Source organism: Heterocephalus glaber, unplaced genomic scaffold (assembly GCF_053883595.1).
Source record: "Heterocephalus glaber isolate CG9 unplaced genomic scaffold, H.glaber_assembly_v1.0 deba00001687, whole genome shotgun sequence".
Lineage (NCBI taxonomy): Eukaryota > Metazoa > Chordata > Mammalia > Rodentia > Bathyergidae > Heterocephalus > Heterocephalus glaber.
The window spans coordinates 6,877,378-6,900,001 of NW_028258412.1; the positions used below are offsets into that span (position 1 = coordinate 6,877,378).

The 22,624-nt window shown below is 47.8% G+C and overlaps 1 protein-coding gene and 1 pseudogene across 2 annotated transcripts; one reads left to right on the forward strand and one right to left on the reverse strand.

The window, feature by feature from the left end:
* Positions 1-431: 431 nt before the first annotated feature.
* LOC110347627 (SEC14-like protein 6) lies at positions 432-20,587 on the reverse strand (annotated as a pseudogene). The gene is made up of 9 exons (XR_015446333.1): positions 20,249-20,587; positions 14,170-14,296; positions 13,950-14,093; positions 13,693-13,862; positions 12,279-13,465; positions 5,922-6,144; positions 5,270-5,500; positions 1,666-3,406; positions 432-692 (listed from the first exon to the last, which is right to left on the reverse strand). The product of XR_015446333.1 is annotated as an SEC14-like protein 6 (transcript).
* On the forward strand, positions 9,625-12,282 carry LOC110348863 (SEC14-like protein 6). The gene is made up of 4 exons (XM_021257204.2): positions 9,625-10,189; positions 11,106-11,165; positions 11,242-11,430; positions 11,955-12,282. Exons 1-4 carry the CDS (start codon positions 10,109-10,111, stop codon positions 12,057-12,059), a joined length of 435 nt encoding a protein of 144 aa, XP_021112863.2. The 5' UTR covers positions 9,625-10,108; the 3' UTR covers positions 12,060-12,282.
* Positions 20,588-22,624: the final 2,037 nt, after the last annotated feature.

Sequence of the window (22,624 nt, forward strand, 5' to 3'; positions counted from 1 at the left end):
GCCTTGCATCTGAAACATCCTTGAGACAATCACGGGATGCAGGTGTTTCAAGAAAGGTTCTTCCAGGGCCGGGGATTTAGCTCAGTGCTTCCAGCACCTACCTGCCCCGCAAGCACGAGGACCCGACTTCAATCCCCGGTACCAAAATGAAAAAGAAAAAAAGAAAAAAAAAAGAAAAAGAAAGAAAGGTTCCTCCAGGGCAACAGAGTAGCAGAAGCAAACCTGGGAAGGGACAGGAGGAGAGAGGCAAGGGGCCCAGACTGCGAAGGGGTCTGCAGTTTCTCCTGAGGGTAACAAGGAGCCATGGGAAGCACTGGAGCAAGGAAGGGACATACTCAGGGGCCGGTTTCAAGGGGAGGGGCCACTGTGCCATGGTCACAACGGTGGCATTGGTAGGCGTGTGGAGACGAAAGCAAGAGGACCGGACATGGTTGATGGCCAACAAAAGTGCTAAATTTCTGCCACATGTGCTTCAAAAGGCAGAGTAATGTGCTGAACTTCAGGGTTTTGATGTAAATTCTCTGGATAACGAACACATCCGAGTGAGAAGAGCAGCTGAGATGTACCGTATTTATCACGTTCGCGTTCAGAGTAACCCACACGTGAGCTCCCCATGCCACAATGAGATGAACTTTACCGAAATCGTCTCTGAACCTCTGAAAAGAGAAGGTTGTGCAGAAGAAAAAGACACCCTGGAAGCAGAAGAAGCAAAAATTAGAGCACAGGAGTAAATTCAACACTAAATAAATTCAAATAGAGTAAAGACACGAAGTAGAAGATGGGCCAAAGGTGCTGGGGTTGAAGACCCAGGTGGAGGAGCCAGGATCTTGGACCAAAGCGGGAGCAGGGGGCAGTCCCTGAACTTGTCCCCTGTGGCTACATTCCAGCCTCTGGGTCTGTAGGGTGCTAGGAAAGCCACGTCCTGCAGGAGATGCAGATTTGCCTCCTAAATGCTTCCTTGGCCTGGTGCCAGTGCCTGGGATACGGTGTTCCGAGTAAGTGCCAGGACCAGACGGTCTCCCTAGTCAGTCAGCTGCTGTATGGCTCAGGCTCACCGTTTGCTTCTCCGGGCTCTGTCAGATAGGGAGGAATAGTCTGAGGCCGAAAGAGCCCATGAAGCTTTTGGCCTAGAACCTGACAAGGAGCCCACTAACTGGATCCTATTTAGTGCCAAAGCTGCCCTGCCCTTTTCCCCCCAACCTTGTTGCTTCCAGCTATGGTTTGTGTGTTTCTCCGTCCCAGGCCTTGCTCCAGCAGCAGTTTGATGCACTGGAGGCCCAAAGTGGCAGCCCGTGGGGTAACACTCAACCCAGGCCTGTCCAGAGCTGGAATATTGATACCATAGTTTCTGCTCCCCTAAGGCAAAAAAGCTCTGAGAGGCACGTTCCACACCGGCTCCCACAAGCCCCCACTGGGACTGAGCCCTTTCCTTCTTTGCTAATCCTCAAGTACAACCACCTCTCATTCTTTGTCTCAATTCCTCACTTTCTTACTTCCATTTCCCGGACTTACCTCCCAAATAAACTCCTTGACCCGGACCCCTTGTCTCAGGGTCTTTCTGTGGGCAACCAGCCTAAGTCAAGTCCCAGTGTGCGTCGGGCCCCGGGCACACATAGTGAGTGATCCCAAGGGAGGTGGGGCAGATGAGGCAGGAGTTCCCCTCACCTCTCGTCCAGGCCTCCAGGCAGATGTGGTTCAGCTCAGAGTCTCACGTTCACCTGCTTGGGTCTGGGCCTGGGAAGAGTCTTCCCCAACACTGAAGCCAGGTGCCCCAGCAGCTGTGATGAATCATGGGCGGTTGCTCTGGATCCATCCGGTGTTAGATAGAACCCGGGCCATGTTGGAGTACAAGGTATGACACAAAAATCGGATGAATGTTTCCATTTTTCAAAATTCATTAACAGTAAAAGACATATTGCCATTCATCTCCCTCAGAATACTTCCCCTTGCTTTGAACACATTTATCCAATAGTCCTTGCCACTCTCTGAAGCAGTTCTGAAAGTCCTCTTTCCTGAACGTCTCCAGAGTACTCGTGTAGCCGTCTGGGTGTCCTGAATCAAGTCAGTGTTTACATGTCTTGGTCATTTTGACTTTGAGAAGAGCCCCGAATCCCACTGTGCCAGATCCCATGAAGAAGGTGGACAAGGACACACTGTAATGCTTTTACAAGCTTAGCTTTCCGTTAGGTGACACACAGCAGCAGTTTCCAGCATATTTTTGATCACTTCTTGTAAAGAACCCTCACAAAAGAGAACGTCCAGAACTGTTCCAGAAAGTAGCAAGAACCACGGGAAAAAGAGTTTTCAGAGTAAGGGGGTTATTTTTGAGGGGGATTAATGATAATGTGTCTTTCTACCGTGCTAACTTTTTAAAAACTTAAACATTCGCCATATATTTTGATCCCATTCTATGTGATGACAGTGACTTCCAGGACTTTGCTGCTGTGGGAGGTGGCCTGACTTGTCTTAAGGAGGCATCTAATGGGACCACAGAAGTCGGCGACAAGGGACTGAGAGGTAGGGTGGAGAGTAGCTCCACGTGGGTGAAAACAGGTGGTGTCCATTTTGCCGTGCCCACATCAGTGTGGTGAGGCAGGTGAGACTGCTTGTTTTACAAATGAGGATTAGCGCCCAGGGACCAGTGCCTTGGGCCCCTAGTGAGGAATGGGCCCTGTCAATCACCCTCGGGTGGGGACTTGAAGCCCAATAGGAAGAGGCAGGTCTTCTGCACAGAAGTAGGTGTGGGTGGGGCTGTCAGCTGGGCAAAAGGCACGCAGGCTGGAAGGAGCCACAGAGCAGGCTTAGACCCAAGAGCAGTGAGCTGGATCCCATCCCTGACCCCGTAAGCAGCGTGAGTGCACAAGTGGGTGACCTGAGCCCATCCCAGGAGAAGTCACTGGCCCAGGTGAGTGGCGGCAGGGACAGCCGGACACCAGCCTCAGTTTCTCTTTCTGCCCATGAGGGACAGGACCTAAGGCCCCTAAGGTCCCTCTGCAGCTCTGGGTCTCTTCTTAACTCCTACAGCCTTCGTGGCCAGAGGCAACTGTAAGGCTAACCAATGGAAATGTCACACAAATCACACATGCAAGACATGCATGTCACTAAATTTTCTCCTAGTCACATTAAAAACTAAAAGGCAACAAGTGAAACAATTTTATTTTAGACTGGGTCTCCCTGTGTATTCCAAGCTGGAAGGAAAGAAAGAGAGAAAGAGAGAAAGAGAAAGACAGAAAGAAAGAAAGAAAGGAAGGAAGGAAAGAAGGAAGACTACTGGAGTCAAGAATTGCTCTTCTTACCTAAGCAAGTAACATCACTATTTTCAGCCTCAGGGAACAGATGTAGCAACACCACCATGTCCGGATTAATTGATTGCTCGGCCCAGGGTCAGAAACACTCTTTCATATTCCTAAAGATAAAGGTTATCAGTTTGTTTGGGGGAGATAGAGAAAGTCCTTCATGGCCCCCTTTGGAAGACAAGATGATAGAGGCTCAGAAAGAGGGGAAATGACTCAGACAAGGACACTTGGGGACAGCATGCCCTGTCCTGCGCTCTTTCCACTTCGGGTTCAGCAGTGTTGGAGTCTGGCTGTAGCCCACAGTGCGGGTAAGAGCCCCCACCCAGGAGCAGCACTTCAGCCCCCAGACCCTCCATGGCGCTCCTGGGGCCAGCTGAACTGTCCCAGCCAACTCCTGGGGACTCTGAAGCCAGGCCAAGCCACTTCTCACTTCGGCCTAGATAATGGGCTCTGGCCCCAATTTGTGATTTTCCTGCTGGCTTTGCCACTCACTGACTGTGACCCTGGGCAAGTTGCGTAACCTCTCTGAGCCTCAGACTCCCTACAGCTTACTCTTTCATCTGGCTTGGCCTGGAGATCACTTGAGGATAAACATCAAGGCTATGGAGAGGGCCATTGCCTGTCCCCACACCCCTGGGAGAAGTGTCAGTTTCATTAGTCCTCTCTACCTTTCATCCATATTTAATCCTCTTAGAAGGTTGTGCAGCTGGCTCATTATTATTCCATTTCCTGGAAGCAGCAAAGGAACAGCCCCAACTTGGCCCGGTCCCCGGCTCTCCCTGCCTCAGTGGGCCCTCTTCACTCCAACATCCCCTTCCCCAAGGCCAGGTGAAGCCTGCAGGCTTGAGGACGGCTAGCCAGACCCCTGATGGCCTCAGGACCACAGCAGAGCCTCTTTCTACTCCGTTCACAGTGCCCAGCTAACATCCAGGATGTGAGGTCCGCCCTGCCCAGCCCTGATGACTTCTTCCTCCTTCGCTGGCTCCAGCTGAGGTAAAAGGTGGTTGGGGTGAGGGCCAGGGGCACATGAGAAGCCTGTGTGGCAAGTGTGTGTGGCGAGTAACTAATTAGAGTCGACCTTAGCATCTGCAAGGAATGGTTCCCAGACCAGGATATCAAAAACATAGGCGAGGGCCGGGGATTTAGCTCAGTGGTTCTGCCGCCTGCCTCGAAAGTGCAAGGTCTTGAGTTCGATCCCCAGTACCAAAAACAAAACAAAACAAAACATAAGCAATCAGGTGCCTCTTATAAAATGGCACAGTATTTGCATACAACCTATCCACATCCATACACTTTACATCATCTGAAGATGACTTATGAAAGCTAAGACAATGTAAGTGTGATATGGTTATTATACTGTATTTCTTAGGGAATAATGACAAGGAACGTCTGTACATGTTCAATACAGATACAATTTATTTTTTCCAATATTTTTGATCCACCACAATTGAATGAATGACAGAAGTGGAATCTGAGGACAGAGCCATTGTATTCTAAAACAGAGCTGTTTTATTTTATTTTATTTTATTTTATTTTATTTTATTTACTGAGACATGGTCTCACTTTGTCGTTCAGGCTGGCCTTGGAATCACTATGTAGCTCAAGATGGCCTCAAATTCCCAACAATCTTCCTGCCTCAACCACCACACCTCGCAAGGAACGTATGTTATCTCCCACAGTTTTCTGTGGCCAGGATTTATGTGGAAAGTTCTGGTGGCTTATGAGCTTTCAGCCAATATGTGGCCAGAGCTGCAGCCCAAGAAGGCTTTGATGGGACTGCAAGATCTGCTTCCAAGATGTCTCAGGCATCTAATGAGTCAGTGGAGGCTATTGGGAGGCCTCAGCTCTGCCTCAGATGGCCTCCCCAGAAGACTGCTTGAGTGTCCACACAACATGGTGGCGGGCTCCCTCAGAGGGAAAGAGGAACAGTTTCCTGGTCTCTTTATAGGGACCAGCCTCTCTCCCCTGCTCACCTTTCATGGTGGTCTTGATGCCCAAGTGAAGTCAATGTGGAGACCAGCCTCAGGTCCTGGGGACCAGATGAAACCACTTGGTTCTCAGCAGCCAAGCGTGCTTAGCAGAAGCAGGTCAGAAGTAGAGTCAGTCACTGGGCACAGTGGTACATGCCTATAATCCCAGCACTTGGGAGGTAGGAGGCAGGAGGATCGTGAGTTCGAGACCAGCCTGGACTACATAGTGAGATCCTGTCACACACACAAAAAGTACAATAAAGTGAGCCAAGAGGGGCAAAGTGGCTCCTCAAGAGAGAAGTGGGGAGCAGCCTTGATGGCTATTTTCCCTTTAAACAGGTGAGGAAACTGAGTCCCAGCAGAAGGAGGCCTCTTTCCCCTGGCCCTAGGCATCTGGTGAGAGGCACAAGTGGGACTGGACCCAGGATTTGAATGTGGCTTGTCTCCCAACGGCTCAAGTGTTGGAAACTTCCTCAGTCTACGGGCACTGCTGGGACCTGACCCCGTTCTTTTGTGACGTACATTGGGTATTTTTATGATTATAAAATAAGGAAAATATTTATCGTGGAAAATCTGGAAGATATGGGAAAAGGAAAGTACAAAGAGGATTACACAAATCACTGATAATCTGACCATGGCCATGAGGCAAACTTACCTGTGATTTTAAAAAATCAGTCAGGTTCATACACTCTAAACTATTTTGTTCACTGATTATTTGGAGAACATTGCCTCAAGTCACTGACATTTTTCTTCTTCCTCAGAGTAGGTGGACTGCAGAATGTACTGGAGGGTGATTCTCTCTCCGCCACTCAGTAGTCCTGCTTTCTCAGCTGGACAAAGTTGGCCCAAGTGCTCCATGAAGTAGTTGAGTTAGATATCTAAAGATTGAAAAGTGGCTGGTAAGGGCCAGGGATTTAGCTCAGTGGTGGCACCACCTGCCTTGAAAGCGTGAGGTCCCGAGTTTGATTCCTGGTACAAAAAAAAAAAAAAGGTAGCTGGTAACCATGATTGGTATCTGGAGAGTCTCCCAAAGGCCCCTGCATTAAAGGTTTAGTCCCCAGCTTGGCACTAAGTGGTGGGACCATTAAGAGGTGGGGCCAAGGGCCCCTTCCTCTCTTGAGTCCTGGCCACAAAATGACCAGCTTTGCTTGGCCCACCTGCTCTGGCAGGGATGTACTGCTCCCCAACTGTGGGCCTAAAAGCAATAGGTCCAGCTGCTCATGGACTGCAACCTCCAAAACTGTGAGCCAAAATAACCTTTCTCTGTTTGTTTGCATTTTGTTTGTTGATTTTGTTTTTTCATTTTGGGGGACAAGGTCTCACTATGCAGCTCAGGCTGGCCTTGAACTCACTATTGTAACCCAGGCTGGCCTCAGCCCCCCACATTCTGGAATTACAGGTGTATGCCATCACACCTGGCTCCTTTTCCTTCATAAGTTAATGATCTGAGGGATTTGTCACAGTTACAGAATGCTGACCAGCACATGCTAGCAAAGAGCTCTATTATTTTATTTTTTAAATTTTAACTATAGGAGAAGTATGTGAACATACTCTCATTGCAAATGATCATATCTTACTGATAACAGTGAAGTCTCCGCAGCCCCTGGAAGTCACCATTGTCACCAGTTTCTGAGTATCTTACAGACTATTTTTTCAATTTTTTTATTGCGGCAAAATACATGCGAAATTTATCATCTTCACCATTTTTAAGTGTACAGTTCAGTGTCGTTCAGTACATTCTTAGCCTTGTGCAACTCTCACCACTATCCATCTTCTGAACTCTTTTCATCTTGTAAAACTGAAACTGTCCCCATTCAACACTAACTTCTCACTTCCTCTTCCTCCGCCCCTGGCAACCACCATTCTACTCTCTGGCTCTGTGATTTTGTCTGCTCTGTGTATTTCATATAAGAGGAATCATGCAGTACTTGTCTTCTTGGGTCTGGCTTAATTCACTTAGTGTCTTAGTTACTTTCTCATTGCTGAGACACAGTAGCTGGCACCCGCAAATCTAGGGAAGAGAGGTTTGTTTTGGCTCAGTTGGTAGCGGTTTCAGTCCACAGTTGGCTAGTTCCAAGGCAGGGCGACAGTGGCAGAGGGGCATTGCAGAGGAGAAACAATTCATGGCATGGTGATGGGAAACAGAACAATCAAGGGAGGAAGAAGGGAGATAAATCCTTCCAGGCCACACTTCCAGGAACCCACCTCCTCCAACCAGGCTTCATCTCCCAAATCAGGTTTAGCTATAAATTCGTCAGTGCACTAATCCAGTGATGAGTATCATGCACCCATAATCCAGTCACCTCCCAAAAGCCCCACCTAAAGGGCATGAGGCAGTGGGGGAAACATCTAGATATAAACCATAACACTTAGCATAGTGTACTCAAGATTCATCCATGTTGAAGCATGCTTCAGAATACTGTTCTTTTTTTTATTCCTTTTTAAGGTTGACTAACATCCCATTGTATAGATAGACATTTTGCTTAGCTACTCGCCTGTCAGCAAACACTTGGGTTGCTTCTATATTTTCGCTGCTATGATTAACACTGCTTTGGGGTGGTTTTTTTGTGGTCCTGAGAATTGAACCCAGGTTCTCGTGCATGTTAGGTAGGCACTCTACCACTGAGCTATATTACCCAGTAATAATGCTGTTATGAGTGTGGGTGTACAAATATTTCTTTCAGACTCACATTGCTGACTTTTTTCAATGCTTTTTCATGTACATGTGCAGAAATATGTACATAAACAATACAATATAGGGCCGGGGATTTAGCTCAGTGGTTCTGCAGCCTGCCTCGCAAGTGCAAGGTCCCAAGTTCGATCCCCGGTACCAAGAAAAGAAAACAATACAATATAAATATAAACTTATAACACAATAAAAATATAAAAATAAGCAATACAATAAAATAGAAATGGTGATACCACATTATTTAATGTACTTAAGTATTATCCTGCCACTTGATGTTCTCCTTAGACATAGTAGTTTGGAGATCTGTCCATCTTAATCTTTCCTGTTCTTTCTAATGGTTACATAGTATTTCTCAGTATGGTAGAGCCATCATTTAGTTAGAGTCCCCTAGGGATGGCTATTTAGGTTATTTCCAATTTTTGCTGTTACTAACACTTCAGTGAAAGACAACCCTACACACTCCCTGTGACAGAGATGTGCAAATGTTTTTTTCAAGTGGATCTTAAGAGGTGGGGATACAGGTCACAGGCAGTCTTAATTGAGAGGTAAAGAAACTACACCCCAAAAGAGAATGAAGCATGACCACTTGGGGGGTCTCTGCACAGACCACCGACCACACTGAGTAGGAGCAAATTCAGCTTGCTTGCCAGCGGCTTCAAGGGATTTAAATCACCTCAAAACTGTCAAACAGAAGTGTGGTCTCATTTTTATACCTTTGTGTTTCTATGGGAGGGGGAAACAGCAACCGTAATCACTTGGGAAACAGCCATCAATCTGAATATAATTACATAAGCAAAGGGGCAATGAAAGGGGGAGCAGGAGGTTTGGCCTGGCTTTCTGAGGTGGCCTTGCTCTAGGGAGTTTGCATTACAGTAGTGACAATGTCTTTCTCAGCAAGCATAGTTACTCAGTTAACCCATAGTTGCCCATTTTTACACTGGGAGACAGTTTTCTTCACCCTCAAGAAGAGACTGTCCCGAAGTCACACAGCAGGTTGGTAACAGTTTCGGGAAAAGATCTTTTAATTTATTTTTCTTATGTATGCTAAGTCATTCACACTGTAGGCCAGTAGTTCTCAAAGTGCAGTCCAGAAACCTCTAAGGGTTCCCCAGATCCTCTGGTTCCCCAGAGCCTTTATTACTTACTTACTTATTTATTTATGTATTTATTTATTTATTTATTTGGACCATTTGCCTTTAATGTCTCCACTATTTTCATTATAACTCCCCAGTCTTTTTTTTCCCTTTTTTGGTACCAGGAATGAAACTCAAGGCCTCCCACTTGCCAGGCAGGCGCTGTGCCACTGAGCCACATCCCCGGCCCTCCCCAATCTTATTTGCATTTTTATTCTCATTTTCTTACAAACTTACAACAGATTTTCTGGAGACTGTGTGGTGTGAGATGTCGTCATTGCTCTGAATTTAAGGGACTATGTTCTGTGTATTCTTGTGCTTTAAAAATACTTAATTCTAACTTCTAATATGGTAAATAAATATGGGCAGATATAACAAATAAACATAATTTTGTAGCATCTTTGATGACTTTTAAGAGTATAAAAGGCCTGAGGTCAAAAAAGTTTGTGATCTGTTGATTTAAACAATTCTCAGCCACCAGACTGAGGCTCTGCTCTCTTACTGACTTTTCTGGAATGAGAGGAAAAGACCCCTAAGGTCCTGCAAGTGGCAGCAGATGTGGCAAGGACTCGTGCTATTTCTCTGGACACTTTCTTTTCCCTTTCTCCTTCTCCCCCTCCCCTTCTCCCCATCCTCTCCCTTTTTTCTCCCTTCCCCCTCCTCCTTGGTCTCCTCCTTCTTTTGTTGTTGTTGTTTTGGGGTTTTTTTTGAGACCGCTGGAATTATGCCCGTGTGCCACCATGCCCAGGGACACCTCTTCTTACCTTTCTCCTGGGTAGTGGTTTCTTTTTCCACTTCCTTCCACCACCAAGGTCCATGGAGGAACACATCCACCATCATGGGCCCAGGAAACCAAAAGGCCATGCCCAAGTTGGCCCGGGACTCAGGGTACTTTGACTCTTCCCTGAGCCCCACTGTGGCTCTGGGTGTTAAGAATAGGGAGCTCTGGGTAAGAGGCAGCAAAGCTAGCCTGGAGGGTGGGACAGCACTGCTCTCCACAGATGCCCAAAGTGAGCCCTTATGATTCTACAGTCACAACCCTGTCCCCTTGTTGCAGCTTGGAGCTTCGACCTGCAGAAATTGGAGGACGTGCTGCGAAAGGTGAGGGCAATGCCTCCCCCAGCCTAGGCTGACCCTTTTTCCTATCTCAAGCTTGAGGCACAAATTCATTCATTCACTCACTCACTCACTCATTCATGAAACACTCATTTACTGAGCACTAGTGGTGATCCTAGAGCTGTGTTGGGTACAGGAGAGAGCAGGGTGATGGAAAGAGAGAAAAGAAACCAGATAAACAAATAAACAAGACAACTCCTGAGACTGGAGAGTACAATGAAGACAGTAAAACAGGGAAGGAAGACAGGAAGGCAGGAAGGCAGGAAGGCAGGCAGGAAGGAAGGCAGGCAGGCAGGAAGGAAGAAAGGCAAGAAGGCAGGCAGGAAGGGAAAGAAGGCAGGAAGGAAGGGAGGAAAGTTGGTCAGGAACATTTCACTGGGCCATGAGGGCTCCAAAAGAGCAGCCATGTAGAGAGCAGAGCAGCAGGCACAGCCTGTGCAAAGTCCCTGAGGTAGTAATGAGCTGGGTGTATTCAGGAATGCACAGAGGTCACATTGGAGAGAGAATGGAAGAGAGACATGGCTGCATGGGGGCTGAGGCCCATCAGCTGGCCCTGCAGTGCTCCACAGGGAGTCTAGGCTTTTGCTAAGAGTGACTGGAAGCCCAGGAATAGAGTCTGACTTCTGCTTTGCAGATTTCCAGGCTGGCCGTGTGCAGATGAGACATGAGGAGCAAATGAAGGATGTAAGGAGACATGCAGGATTCCCTCACCTGAACTTTCTGGGCCTCTCCTCCCTCTCTCTTCCCATATCTGGGCTCCCTTCTGTCCCCATCCCTAGCCTGAGGGTAGTGTGACAGGCCCTCAGTGGTTGCAGGCATGGGGCCCTGGTCTGGTGTCCCCAGGTCTTGCTAGAGGTCTTTGGGCCAGGCCGTGTCTTCAGTCCCTGCCATGTCTCTGCAGCACGTGGAGTTCCGGAAGCAACAGGACCTGGACAACATCATCTCGTGGCAGCTCCTGGAAGTGAGTCTCCCTCAAACCTGCCCCCTCTGCCCAGTGCCTCAGCCTGTGCCCTGAGCCCCATCTCATGTACATCCAGGTGCTCATGCTGTATGGCGCCAATGGCATCTGTGGCCAAGACTACGAGGGCAGCCCTGTCTGCTACCACATCATCAGGGGCCTCGGCTTGAAGGGGTTCCTCCGTTCCATCTCCAAGCAGGAGCTACTCGGGTCTAAGCACCAAAGCTGTGAGCTGCTCCTGTGCCAGTGCGAGCAGCAGACTCAGAAGGTGGGGACAAGGGTCCCTAGACTCCCAAGCTACACCCTCACGGCTGCCCTGCAGCACTGTGCACCCCTGTGATCTGGTCCCTGTACTCAGAGCCTGACTTCTAGAGTTCCTTGGATCTTAGTACTACCAAGGAGTACTAAGTCTCAGAGAAGTCAGGGACAGACCCAAGACCACACAGCATGTGGCAGAGCTGAGACTCATTCTTCCTCAAACTGGCCCCCAAATCCCTGCTTAGCCCAGGTGGCAACCCTGCCCTCTGCAGCCTCATTTAATGAGGGAGGCAGGTGTTTCAGCCCTGATGGACAGAAGGGAGAACTGAGGCACAGCGATTTACCCTCCTGTTGCCAGACGTGAGAAAGGCAAGCCTTGGTCCTGACGTCCCTTGGGGTGCCTTCTTCCCCTCACCTGGCTTCTTGGCATGAAAGCTCCAAGCCAGGCAGGACTGAGGCTTTGCAGGCCAGTGCCCTTGGCTGGGGTGTGGGGACACTGACCCTCATGGGGCCTCACCTGTCATTCCCTTACAGCTAGGGAAGAAGGTGGAGCAAATCACAGCCATTTTTGATTTAGAGGGGCTGGGCCTGCGCCATCTTTGGAAGCCAGGAGTGGAGTTTGCCCAGGAGGTGAGGTAGCCCCTGGGGTGTCAGGTGTTCCAAATACCTGGGCTTGCCCTTCCCCTTGCAGTGGGGGGCAGGCGCCTGGGCGGGGGGTCTGTCCTTCCTTCCTGCCTTCCCTCCTTCTCTCCTTCCTTCCTTCCTTGCCTTATTCTCTCCTTCTTTTCTTCCTTCCCTCCCTGTTTTACTGCCTTCATTGTCACCCACCCACCCATATCCCCATTCACAGCTTCTTACCTATTGATGACAGGGATGTTTTCAAACCCACAGCTCCTTGTTGGGGCAAGGCACCCAAATGTCACCATGTTATGCCCTGAAGGTCACAATAAGACCCGCCAGGGTTCAGCGGATCCCCTTTTCTTTCTCATATTCCCACCCTTCTCATTCTCAACCTCTGATTGGTCCTTCCCCTAGCCGAGGCCCTGCCTACCCCTCTGCTCCAAGCCCCTGACCTTCCTGGTTGCTGTTCTCTGGGGAGGGAGCTGAGAGGAAGTCGCCCTGGGGCCCCTAAGGAGGCTGTCAGGAGGGCCTGGTTCCCCAGGTCAGCAGCCTATCTTTTCTGTTCCACTCAAGCTACTAAAAAAACCTACATTAAGAAAGTAATAGCTTTGTTAATGTTTTTATTATCTTTTAAAGGCCACAACAAATACTTTATCAAATTAAAGAAGCCAGACACAAAGGCCAAATAGTGTATGATTCCATTTACAGAAACCCCTCAACTTATCATGGTTCCGTTTCTGATTTATTTATCTATTTTTTTGGTACCGGGGATCAAACTCGGGTCCTTCCGCTTGCGAGGCAGGCGGCAGAACCACTGAGCTAAATTATGGCCCATCCACTTATGATTTTTCAACTTTACCCTGGTGCAAAAGCAATAGGGATCCAGTATAGAAATCTTACTTCCAGTTTTGAATCTGGATCTTTTTCTGCACTAGTGATAAGCAATAGGATACTCTCTGGTGACACAGGACAGTGGCAGCAGACCACAGCTTGCAGCCAGCCATACAGTGATGGGGGAATTAACTAAGGCTATAGCGTGTTGGGCTGCTAAGCTGGGATGTTGGGTAGTTTAGGTATATCAATGCTTTTTTTTTTTTTTTGGTTTTTTGAGACAGGGTCTCACTATGTAGCTCAGGCTGGTCATCAGACCACTGCTCCTGAGGGGCAGGCCAGCAATAATGGCCAAGCTGAAACCTGCTAGTGTAGGATTCTTGTCTCTGGAGGGACTGGGCAGGGGTCTGGCCAGGGAAGGCTGTGAGCTCACTGTGGGTCCAGAGATCAGAGAGAAGGGTATGCGGCCAAATGGTTTGCCTAGAATTTCTCCACCTTCTCCACGAAGGCTTGGTCTGGGAGAAGCACTTCCACTGTGTAGCTGATTTGCTTAGAATGAACCAGGCTGTAGGTGTTGTCGAATCTCAGGACATCTGCAGTGACAGACGGATGCTCCGACAGCATGTTCCACCTGGGCCCTGCTCTTCATGTGGTAACTCCACATGTGGGTAGCCAGCGGGGGAGCCACTGCCAGTACTGATAGCCCAGAGCAGCACCACACTGTGCCTTTCAGAGCCAGGGGTCCTTACCCAGTCAGACCAGATGTGCTTTGAGGGTCCTGCCCCACCCACCTCTAGGTGGTGCTGTTTCCTCCTAACACAGATGCCGGCCTTGAGGCAGGTGAGGCTCCCATCTTCTGGCACCAGGTGGGCATTGTATCGCTGGCTGGGCAGCACCTCCATCATCTCCCTGGCTCTCTGCCACTCCCCCATCTTGGTCTTCAGGAAAATCCCAAAGCCGATGTCCCCACCATCCGATGCAAACTGCCCCCTTCAGCAGACAGAGCCCCATTGACCTCCTGCTCAGGCTCTGGAGCCCCTTCCAGCTGTGCCAGGTGTGGAGTAGCTGCTGCCCCACCTGAGCACACAGCCTGGGAACAGGATCTCATTCTCCACCTGCTGGGAGGAGCCTCGGCCCACAGACACCTTGTGCTCGTATTGCATCCTCACCTGCTCTCGCAGGAAGTAGCTCCTGGGCACCTCGCCCGCCCCCGTAGTTGATCTGTGGGTGAGGCTGGGTGAGCGGGAACCAGGCCATGCAGGTCTCCCCTCCCTCCCCATCCTCTGGGCTCCTGTACCTTGGTCAGGCACTTGGGGTTGCCATCGGGGTCAGTCATGGTGCCCCCAAACTCCACGGGCAGCTGGTCAGGGCTGATGAACTTTGTCAGCTCCTGCTTCCAGTTGTCTGTGTGGGAGCAGAGGGGCCTCCAAGGGGCTCAGGGAGATTCAGGCAGGGGAGAGAGACCCAGATGCACCCTACTCTGGAGTGCTTCTGGAGCTCCATTCCCTGGAGCAATCCTGCTCCCAGGGATAGAAGCCAAGTGGCTCTGGGTCTAGGCTCAGGGCTGAGTGTGTCCTGGGACTAGTTTCTGTTCCTGGGGCTGCTCTGCTCTTGCTGCCCCTCTAGTTCTGCCTCACCATCTTTCCCAGTGTTGGCTCATTGGACATCTTGACAGGGACTCAGACTAGTGACTTCTGGACCCTGGGATCAAGGACTGGGAGGCTCTGGTCTGGACTTCAATTACCCTTGGAGATAGAGCTCAGCTTTGCAGTCAGCCCCTTGGCTCCCAGAGGTAAAGCAACCTCAGAACTGCAGGGCTAAGTTTATCCCCTTCAAAGCAACAAATCCCACAGCAGGAAGAAGTAGAAGAAAGCAGAGGTGAATGCCTAACATGTCCCATTATAGGAATGGATTGCATAAGCATGAAATCAGTGGGGAAATCAAAGCCAAAGGCCCCAAATTTGACTTAAAAATGTAAAACTAGGTTTAAAAATCAGATAATAGGAAAACAATGAAGCTGGGGGAAATGTTTGCCACAAATATCGCCGAAAAGGTCAAGGTGCTTAATATGCAAAGAGCATTTGTAAATAAATAAGAAAAAATACTTTTCTAAATAATGGGCATGAGACAAAAGCAGGCCATAAACAAGAAATCAAAACAGCTAATCAGTATAAACAAAAAGTCCAACCTCACAGATGGTAACAGAAACAATGTAAAACAATAATTAATATGATGAGTCTTTTAGATTATTAACATACAATTTTTGCATGAATGTAGGGAAATGGGCACATTCACACACAGCTGGTGGCATTAAATTCTGTGATATGCATAAACCACAACATTGTAAAAGATATCAGAAGTCCTAACATGTACATTTTCCTTTTGGGAAAACTCCCTTCTACTATATTTATCATATGGAAGAAAATAAAAAAGTGTGGATGTGTACAAAGGTTTACCTATAAAAATCTTCACTATTGATTTATTCTGAATGGTAAAAATAACACAAAGAATTTAAGTTTAGATCTTTATCAAAATGGAAATGTGTTTATCCTACAATAAATGATAACAAAATGATACGCATTCCTTTGAAACAGCGTTACCAGTAGTTTTTTTTTTTTTTTTGGATGACAGGATTCTCCTCCCTTATACATTTCTGTATTTTCCAGATATTGTAACAGTACTACTTATATAATTTGGAAAAACTTGGGTCTTCTTCTCCCCCCATTATTTGGATGCGGAAGCTGAGACCCAGACAGAGCCAGCAGGTGACTCATCCTATTTGCAGCTAATAACTTGCAAAGCCAATCCTCAAATTCAGAGCATTTTCACTACTGTAATGCAAACTCCCTAGAGCAAGGCCACCTCAGAAAGCCAGGCCAAACCTCCTGCTCCCCCTTTCATTGCCCCTTTGCTTATGTAATTATATTCAGATTGATGGCTGTTTCCCAAGTGATTACGGTTGCTGTTTCCCCCTCCCATAGAAACACAAAGGTATAAAAATGAGACCACACTTCTGTTTGACAGTTTTGAGGTGATTTAAATCCCTTGAAGCCGCTGGCAAGCAAGCTGAATTTGCTCCTACTCAGTGTGGTCGGTGGTCTGTGCAGAGACCCCCCAAGTGGTCATGCTTCATTCTCTTTTGGGGTGTAGTTTCTTTACCTCTCAATTAAGACTGCCTGTGACCTGTATCCCCACCTCTTAAGATCCACTTGAAAAAAACATTTGCACATCTCTGTCACAGGGAGTGTGTAGGGTTGTCTTTCACTGAAGTGTTAGTAACAGCAAAAATTGGAAATAACCTAAATAGCCATCCCTAGGGGACTCTAACTAAATGATGGCTCTACCATACTGAGAAATACTATGTAACCATTAGAAAGAACAGGAAAGATTAAGATGGACAGATCTCCAAACTACTATGTCTAAGGAGAACATCAAGTGGCAGGATAATACTTAAGTACATTAAATAATGTGGTATCACCATTTCTATTTTATTGTATTGCTTATTTTTATATTTTTATTGTGTTATAAGTTTATATTTATATTGTATTGTTTTCTTTTCTTGGTACCGGGGATCGAACTTGGGACCTTGCACTTGCGAGGCAGGCTGCAGAACCACTGAGCTAAATCCCCGGCCCTATATTGTATTGTTTATGTACATATTTCTGCACATGTACATGAAAAAGCATTGAAAAAAGTCAGCAATGTGAGTCTGAAAGAAATATTTGTACACCCACACTCATAACAGCATTATTACTGGGTAATATAGCTCAGTGGTAGAGTGCCTACCTAACATGCACGAGAACCTGGGTTCAATTCTCAGGACCACAAAAAAACCACCCCAAAGCAGTGTTAATCATAGCAGCGAAAATATAGAAGCAACCCAAGTGTTTGCTGACAGGCGAGTAGCTAAGCAAAATGTCTATCTATACAATGGGATGTTAGTCAACCTTAAAAAGGAATAAAAAAAAGAACAGTATTCTGAAGCATGCTTCAACATGGATGAATCTTGAGTACACTATGCTAAGTGTTATGGTTTATATCTAGATGTTTCCCCCACTGCCTCATGCCCTTTAGGTGGGGCTTTTGGGAGGTGACTGGATTATGGGTGCATGATACTCATCACTGGATTAGTGCACTGACGAATTTATAGCTAAACCTGATTTGGGAGATGAAGCCTGGTTGGAGGAGGTGGGTTCCTGGAAGTGTGGCCTGGAAGGATTTATCTCCCTTCTTCCTCCCTTGATTGTTCTGTTTCCCATCACCATGCCATGAATTGTTTCTCCTCTGCAATGCCCCTCTGCCACTGTCGCCCTGCCTTGGAACTAGCCAACTGTGGACTGAAACCGCTACCAACTGAGCCAAAACAAACCTCTCTTCCCTAGATTTGCGGGTGCCAGCTACTGTGTCTCAGCAATGAGAAAGTAACTAAGACACTAAGTGAATTAAGCCAGACCCAAGAAGACAAGTACTGCATGATTCCTCTTATATGAAATACACAGAGCAGACAAAATCACAGAGCCAGAGAGTAGAATGGTGGTTGCCAGGGGCGGAGGAAGAGGAAGTGAGAAGTTAGTGTTGAATGGGGACAGTTTCAGTTTTACAAGATGAAAAGAGTTCAGAAGATGGATAGTGGTGAGAGTTGCACAAGGCTAAGAATGTACTGAACGACACTGAACTGTACACTTAAAAATGGTGAAGATGATAAATTTCGCATGTATTTTGCCGCAATAAAAAAATTGAAAAAATAGTCTGTAAGATACTCAGAAACTGGTGACAATGGTGACTTCCAGGGGCTGCGGAGACTTCACTGTTATCAGTAAGATATGATCATTTGCAATGAGAGTATGTTCACATACTTCTCCTATAGTTAAAATTTAAAAAATAAAATAATAGAGCTCTTTGCTAGCATGTGCTGGTCAGCATTCTGTAACTGTGACAAATCCCTCAGATCATTAACTTATGAAGGAAAAGGAGCCAGGTGTGATGGCATACACCTGTAATTCCAGAATGTGGGGGGCTGAGGCCAGCCTGGGTTACAATAGTGAGTTCAAGGCCAGCCTGAGCTGCATAGTGAGACCTTGTCCCCCAAAATGAAAAAACAAAATCAACAAACAAAATGCAAACAAACAGAGAAAGGTTATTTTGGCTCACAGTTTTGGAGGTTGCAGTCCATGAGCAGCTGGACCTATTGCTTTTAGGCCCACAGTTGGGGAGCAGTACATCCCTGCCAGAGCAGGTGGGCCAAGCAAAGCTGGTCATTTTGTGGCCAGGACTCAAGAGAGGAAGGGGCCCTTGGCCCCACCTCTTAATGGTCCCACCACTTAGTGCCAAGCTGGGGACTAAACCTTTAATGCAGGGGCCTTTGGGAGACTCTCCAGATACCAATCATGGTTACCAGCTACCTTTTTTTTTTTTTTGTACCAGGAATCAAACTCGGGACCTCACGCTTTCAAGGCAGGTGGTGCCACCACTGAGCTAAATCCCTGGCCCTTACCAGCCACTTTTCAATCTTTAGATATCTAACTCAACTACTTCATGGAGCACTTGGGCCAACTTTGTCCAGCTGAGAAAGCAGGACTACTGAGTGGCGGAGAGAGAATCACCCTCCAGTACATTCTGCAGTCCACCTACTCTGAGGAAGAAGAAAAATGTCAGTGACTTGAGGCAATGTTCTCCAAATAATCAGTGAACAAAATAGTTTAGAGTGTATGAACCTGACTGATTTTTTAAAATCACAGGTAAGTTTGCCTCATGGCCATGGTCAGATTATCAGTGATTTGTGTAATCCTCTTTGTACTTTCCTTTTCCCATATCTTCCAGATTTTCCACGATAAATATTTTCCTTATTTTATAATCATAAAAATACCCAATGTACGTCACAAAAGAACGGGGTCAGGTCCCAGCAGTGCCCGTAGACTGAGGAAGTTTCCAACACTTGAGCCGTTGGGAGACAAGCCACATTCAAATCCTGGGTCCAGTCCCACTTGTGCCTCTCACCAGATGCCTAGGGCCAGGGGAAAGAGGCCTCCTTCTGCTGGGACTCAGTTTCCTCACCTGTTTAAAGGGAAAATAGCCATCAAGGCTGCTCCCCACTTCTCTCTTGAGGAGCCACTTTGCCCCTCTTGGCTCACTTTATTGTACTTTTTGTGTGTGTGACAGGATCTCACTATGTAGTCCAGGCTGGTCTCGAACTCACGATCCTCCTGCCTCCTACCTCCCAAGTGCTGGGATTATAGGCATGTACCACTGTGCCCAGTGACTGACTCTACTTCTGACCTGCTTCTGCTAAGCACGCTTGGCTGCTGAGAACCAAGTGGTTTCATCTGGTCCCCAGGACCTGAGGCTGGTCTCCACATTGACTTCACTTGGGCATCAAGACCACCATGAAAGGTGAGCAGGGGAGAGAGGCTGGTCCCTATAAAGAGACCAGGAAACTGTTCCTCTTTCCCTCTGAGGGAGCCCGCCACCATGTTGTGTGGACACTCAAGCAGTCTTCTGGGGAGGCCATCTGAGGCAGAGCTGAGGCCTCCCAATAGCCTCCACTGACTCATTAGATGCCTGAGACATCTTGGAAGCAGATCTTGCAGTCCCATCAAAGCCTTCTTGGGCTGCAGCTCTGGCCACATATTGGCTGAAAGCTCATAAGCCACCAGAACTTTCCACATAAATCCTGGCCACAGAAAACTGTGGGAGATAACATACGTTCCTTGCGAGGTGTGGTGGTTGAGGCAGGAAGATTGTTGGGAATTTGAGGCCATCTTGAGCTACATAGTGATTCCAAGGCCAGCCTGAACGACAAAGTGAGACCATGTCTCAGTAAAATAAAATAAAATAAAATAAAATAAAATAAAATAAAATAAAACAGCTCTGTTTTAGAATACAATGGCTCTGTCCTCAGATTCCACTTCTGTCATTCATTCAATTGTGGTGGATCAAAAATATTGGAAAAAATAAATTGTATCTGTATTGAACATGTACAGACGTTCCTTGTCATTATTCCCTAAGAAATACAGTATAATAACCATATCACACTTACATTGTCTTAGCTTTCATAAGTCATCTTCAGATGATGTAAAGTGTATGGATGTGGATAGGTTGTATGCAAATACTGTGCCATTTTATAAGAGGCACCTGATTGCTTATGTTTTGTTTTGTTTTGTTTTTGGTACTGGGGATCGAACTCAAGACCTTGCACTTTCGAGGCAGGCGGCAGAACCACTGAGCTAAATCCCCGGCCCTCGCCTATGTTTTTGATATCCTGGTCTGGGAACCATTCCTTGCAGATGCTAAGGTCGACTCTAATTAGTTACTCGCCACACACACTTGCCACACAGGCTTCTCATGTGCCCCTGGCCCTCACCCCAACCACCTTTTACCTCAGCTGGAGCCAGCGAAGGAGGAAGAAGTCATCAGGGCTGGGCAGGGCGGACCTCACATCCTGGATGTTAGCTGGGCACTGTGAACGGAGTAGAAAGAGGCTCTGCTGTGGTCCTGAGGCCATCAGGGGTCTGGCTAGCCGTCCTCAAGCCTGCAGGCTTCACCTGGCCTTGGGGAAGGGGATGTTGGAGTGAAGAGGGCCCACTGAGGCAGGGAGAGCCGGGGACCGGGCCAAGTTGGGGCTGTTCCTTTGCTGCTTCCAGGAAATGGAATAATAATGAGCCAGCTGCACAACCTTCTAAGAGGATTAAATATGGATGAAAGGTAGAGAGGACTAATGAAACTGACACTTCTCCCAGGGGTGTGGGGACAGGCAATGGCCCTCTCCATAGCCTTGATGTTTATCCTCAAGTGATCTCCAGGCCAAGCCAGATGAAAGAGTAAGCTGTAGGGAGTCTGAGGCTCAGAGAGGTTACGCAACTTGCCCAGGGTCACAGTCAGTGAGTGGCAAAGCCAGCAGGAAAATCACAAATTGGGGCCAGAGCCCATTATCTAGGCCGAAGTGAGAAGTGGCTTGGCCTGGCTTCAGAGTCCCCAGGAGTTGGCTGGGACAGTTCAGCTGGCCCCAGGAGCGCCATGGAGGGTCTGGGGGCTGAAGTGCTGCTCCTGGGTGGGGGCTCTTACCCGCACTGTGGGCTACAGCCAGACTCCAACACTGCTGAACCCGAAGTGGAAAGAGCGCAGGACAGGGCATGCTGTCCCCAAGTGTCCTTGTCTGAGTCATTTCCCCTCTTTCTGAGCCTCTATCATCTTGTCTTCCAAAGGGGGCCATGAAGGACTTTCTCTATCTCCCCCAAACAAACTGATAACCTTTATCTTTAGGAATATGAAAGAGTGTTTCTGACCCTGGGCCGAGCAATCAATTAATCCGGACATGGTGGTGTTGCTACATCTGTTCCCTGAGGCTGAAAATAGTGATGTTACTTGCTTAGGTAAGAAGAGCAATTCTTGACTCCAGTAGTCTTCCTTCTTTCCTTCCTTCCTTTCTTTCTTTCTTTCTGTCTTTCTCTTTCTCTCTTTCTCTCTTTCTTTCCTTCCAGCTTGGAATACACAGGGAGACCCAGTCTAAAATAAAATTGTTTCACTTGTTGCCTTTTAGTTTTTAATGTGACTAGGAGAAAATTTAGTGACATGCATGTCTTGCATGTGTGATTTGTGTGACATTTCCATTGGTTAGCCTTACAGTTGCCTCTGGCCACGAAGGCTGTAGGAGTTAAGAAGAGACCCAGAGCTGCAGAGGGACCTTAGGGGCCTTAGGTCCTGTCCCTCATGGGCAGAAAGAGAAACTGAGGCTGGTGTCCGGCTGTCCCTGCCGCCACTCACCTGGGCCAGTGACTTCTCCTGGGATGGGCTCAGGTCACCCACTTGTGCACTCACGCTGCTTACGGGGTCAGGGATGGGATCCAGCTCACTGCTCTTGGGTCTAAGCCTGCTCTGTGGCTCCTTCCAGCCTGCGTGCCTTTTGCCCAGCTGACAGCCCCACCCACACCTACTTCTGTGCAGAAGACCTGCCTCTTCCTATTGGGCTTCAAGTCCCCACCCGAGGGTGATTGACAGGGCCCATTCCTCACTAGGGGCCCAAGGCACTGGTCCCTGGGCGCTAATCCTCATTTGTAAAACAAGCAGTCTCACCTGCCTCACCACACTGATGTGGGCACGGCAAAATGGACACCACCTGTTTTCACCCACGTGGAGCTACTCTCCACCCTACCTCTCAGTCCCTTGTCGCCGACTTCTGTGGTCCCATTAGATGCCTCCTTAAGACAAGTCAGGCCACCTCCCACAGCAGCAAAGTCCTGGAAGTCACTGTCATCACATAGAATGGGATCAAAATATATGGCGAATGTTTAAGTTTTTAAAAAGTTAGCACGGTAGAAAGACACATTATCATTAATCCCCCTCAAAAATAACCCCCTTACTCTGAAAACTCTTTTTCCCGTGGTTCTTGCTACTTTCTGGAACAGTTCTGGACGTTCTCTTTTGTGAGGGTTCTTTACAAGAAGTGATCAAAAATATGCTGGAAACTGCTGCTGTGTGTCACCTAACGGAAAGCTAAGCTTGTAAAAGCATTACAGTGTGTCCTTGTCCACCTTCTTCATGGGATCTGGCACAGTGGGATTCGGGGCTCTTCTCAAAGTCAAAATGACCAAGACATGTAAACACTGACTTGATTCAGGACACCCAGACGGCTACACGAGTACTCTGGAGACGTTCAGGAAAGAGGACTTTCAGAACTGCTTCAGAGAGTGGCAAGGACTATTGGATAAATGTGTTCAAAGCAAGGGGAAGTATTCTGAGGGAGATGAATGGCAATA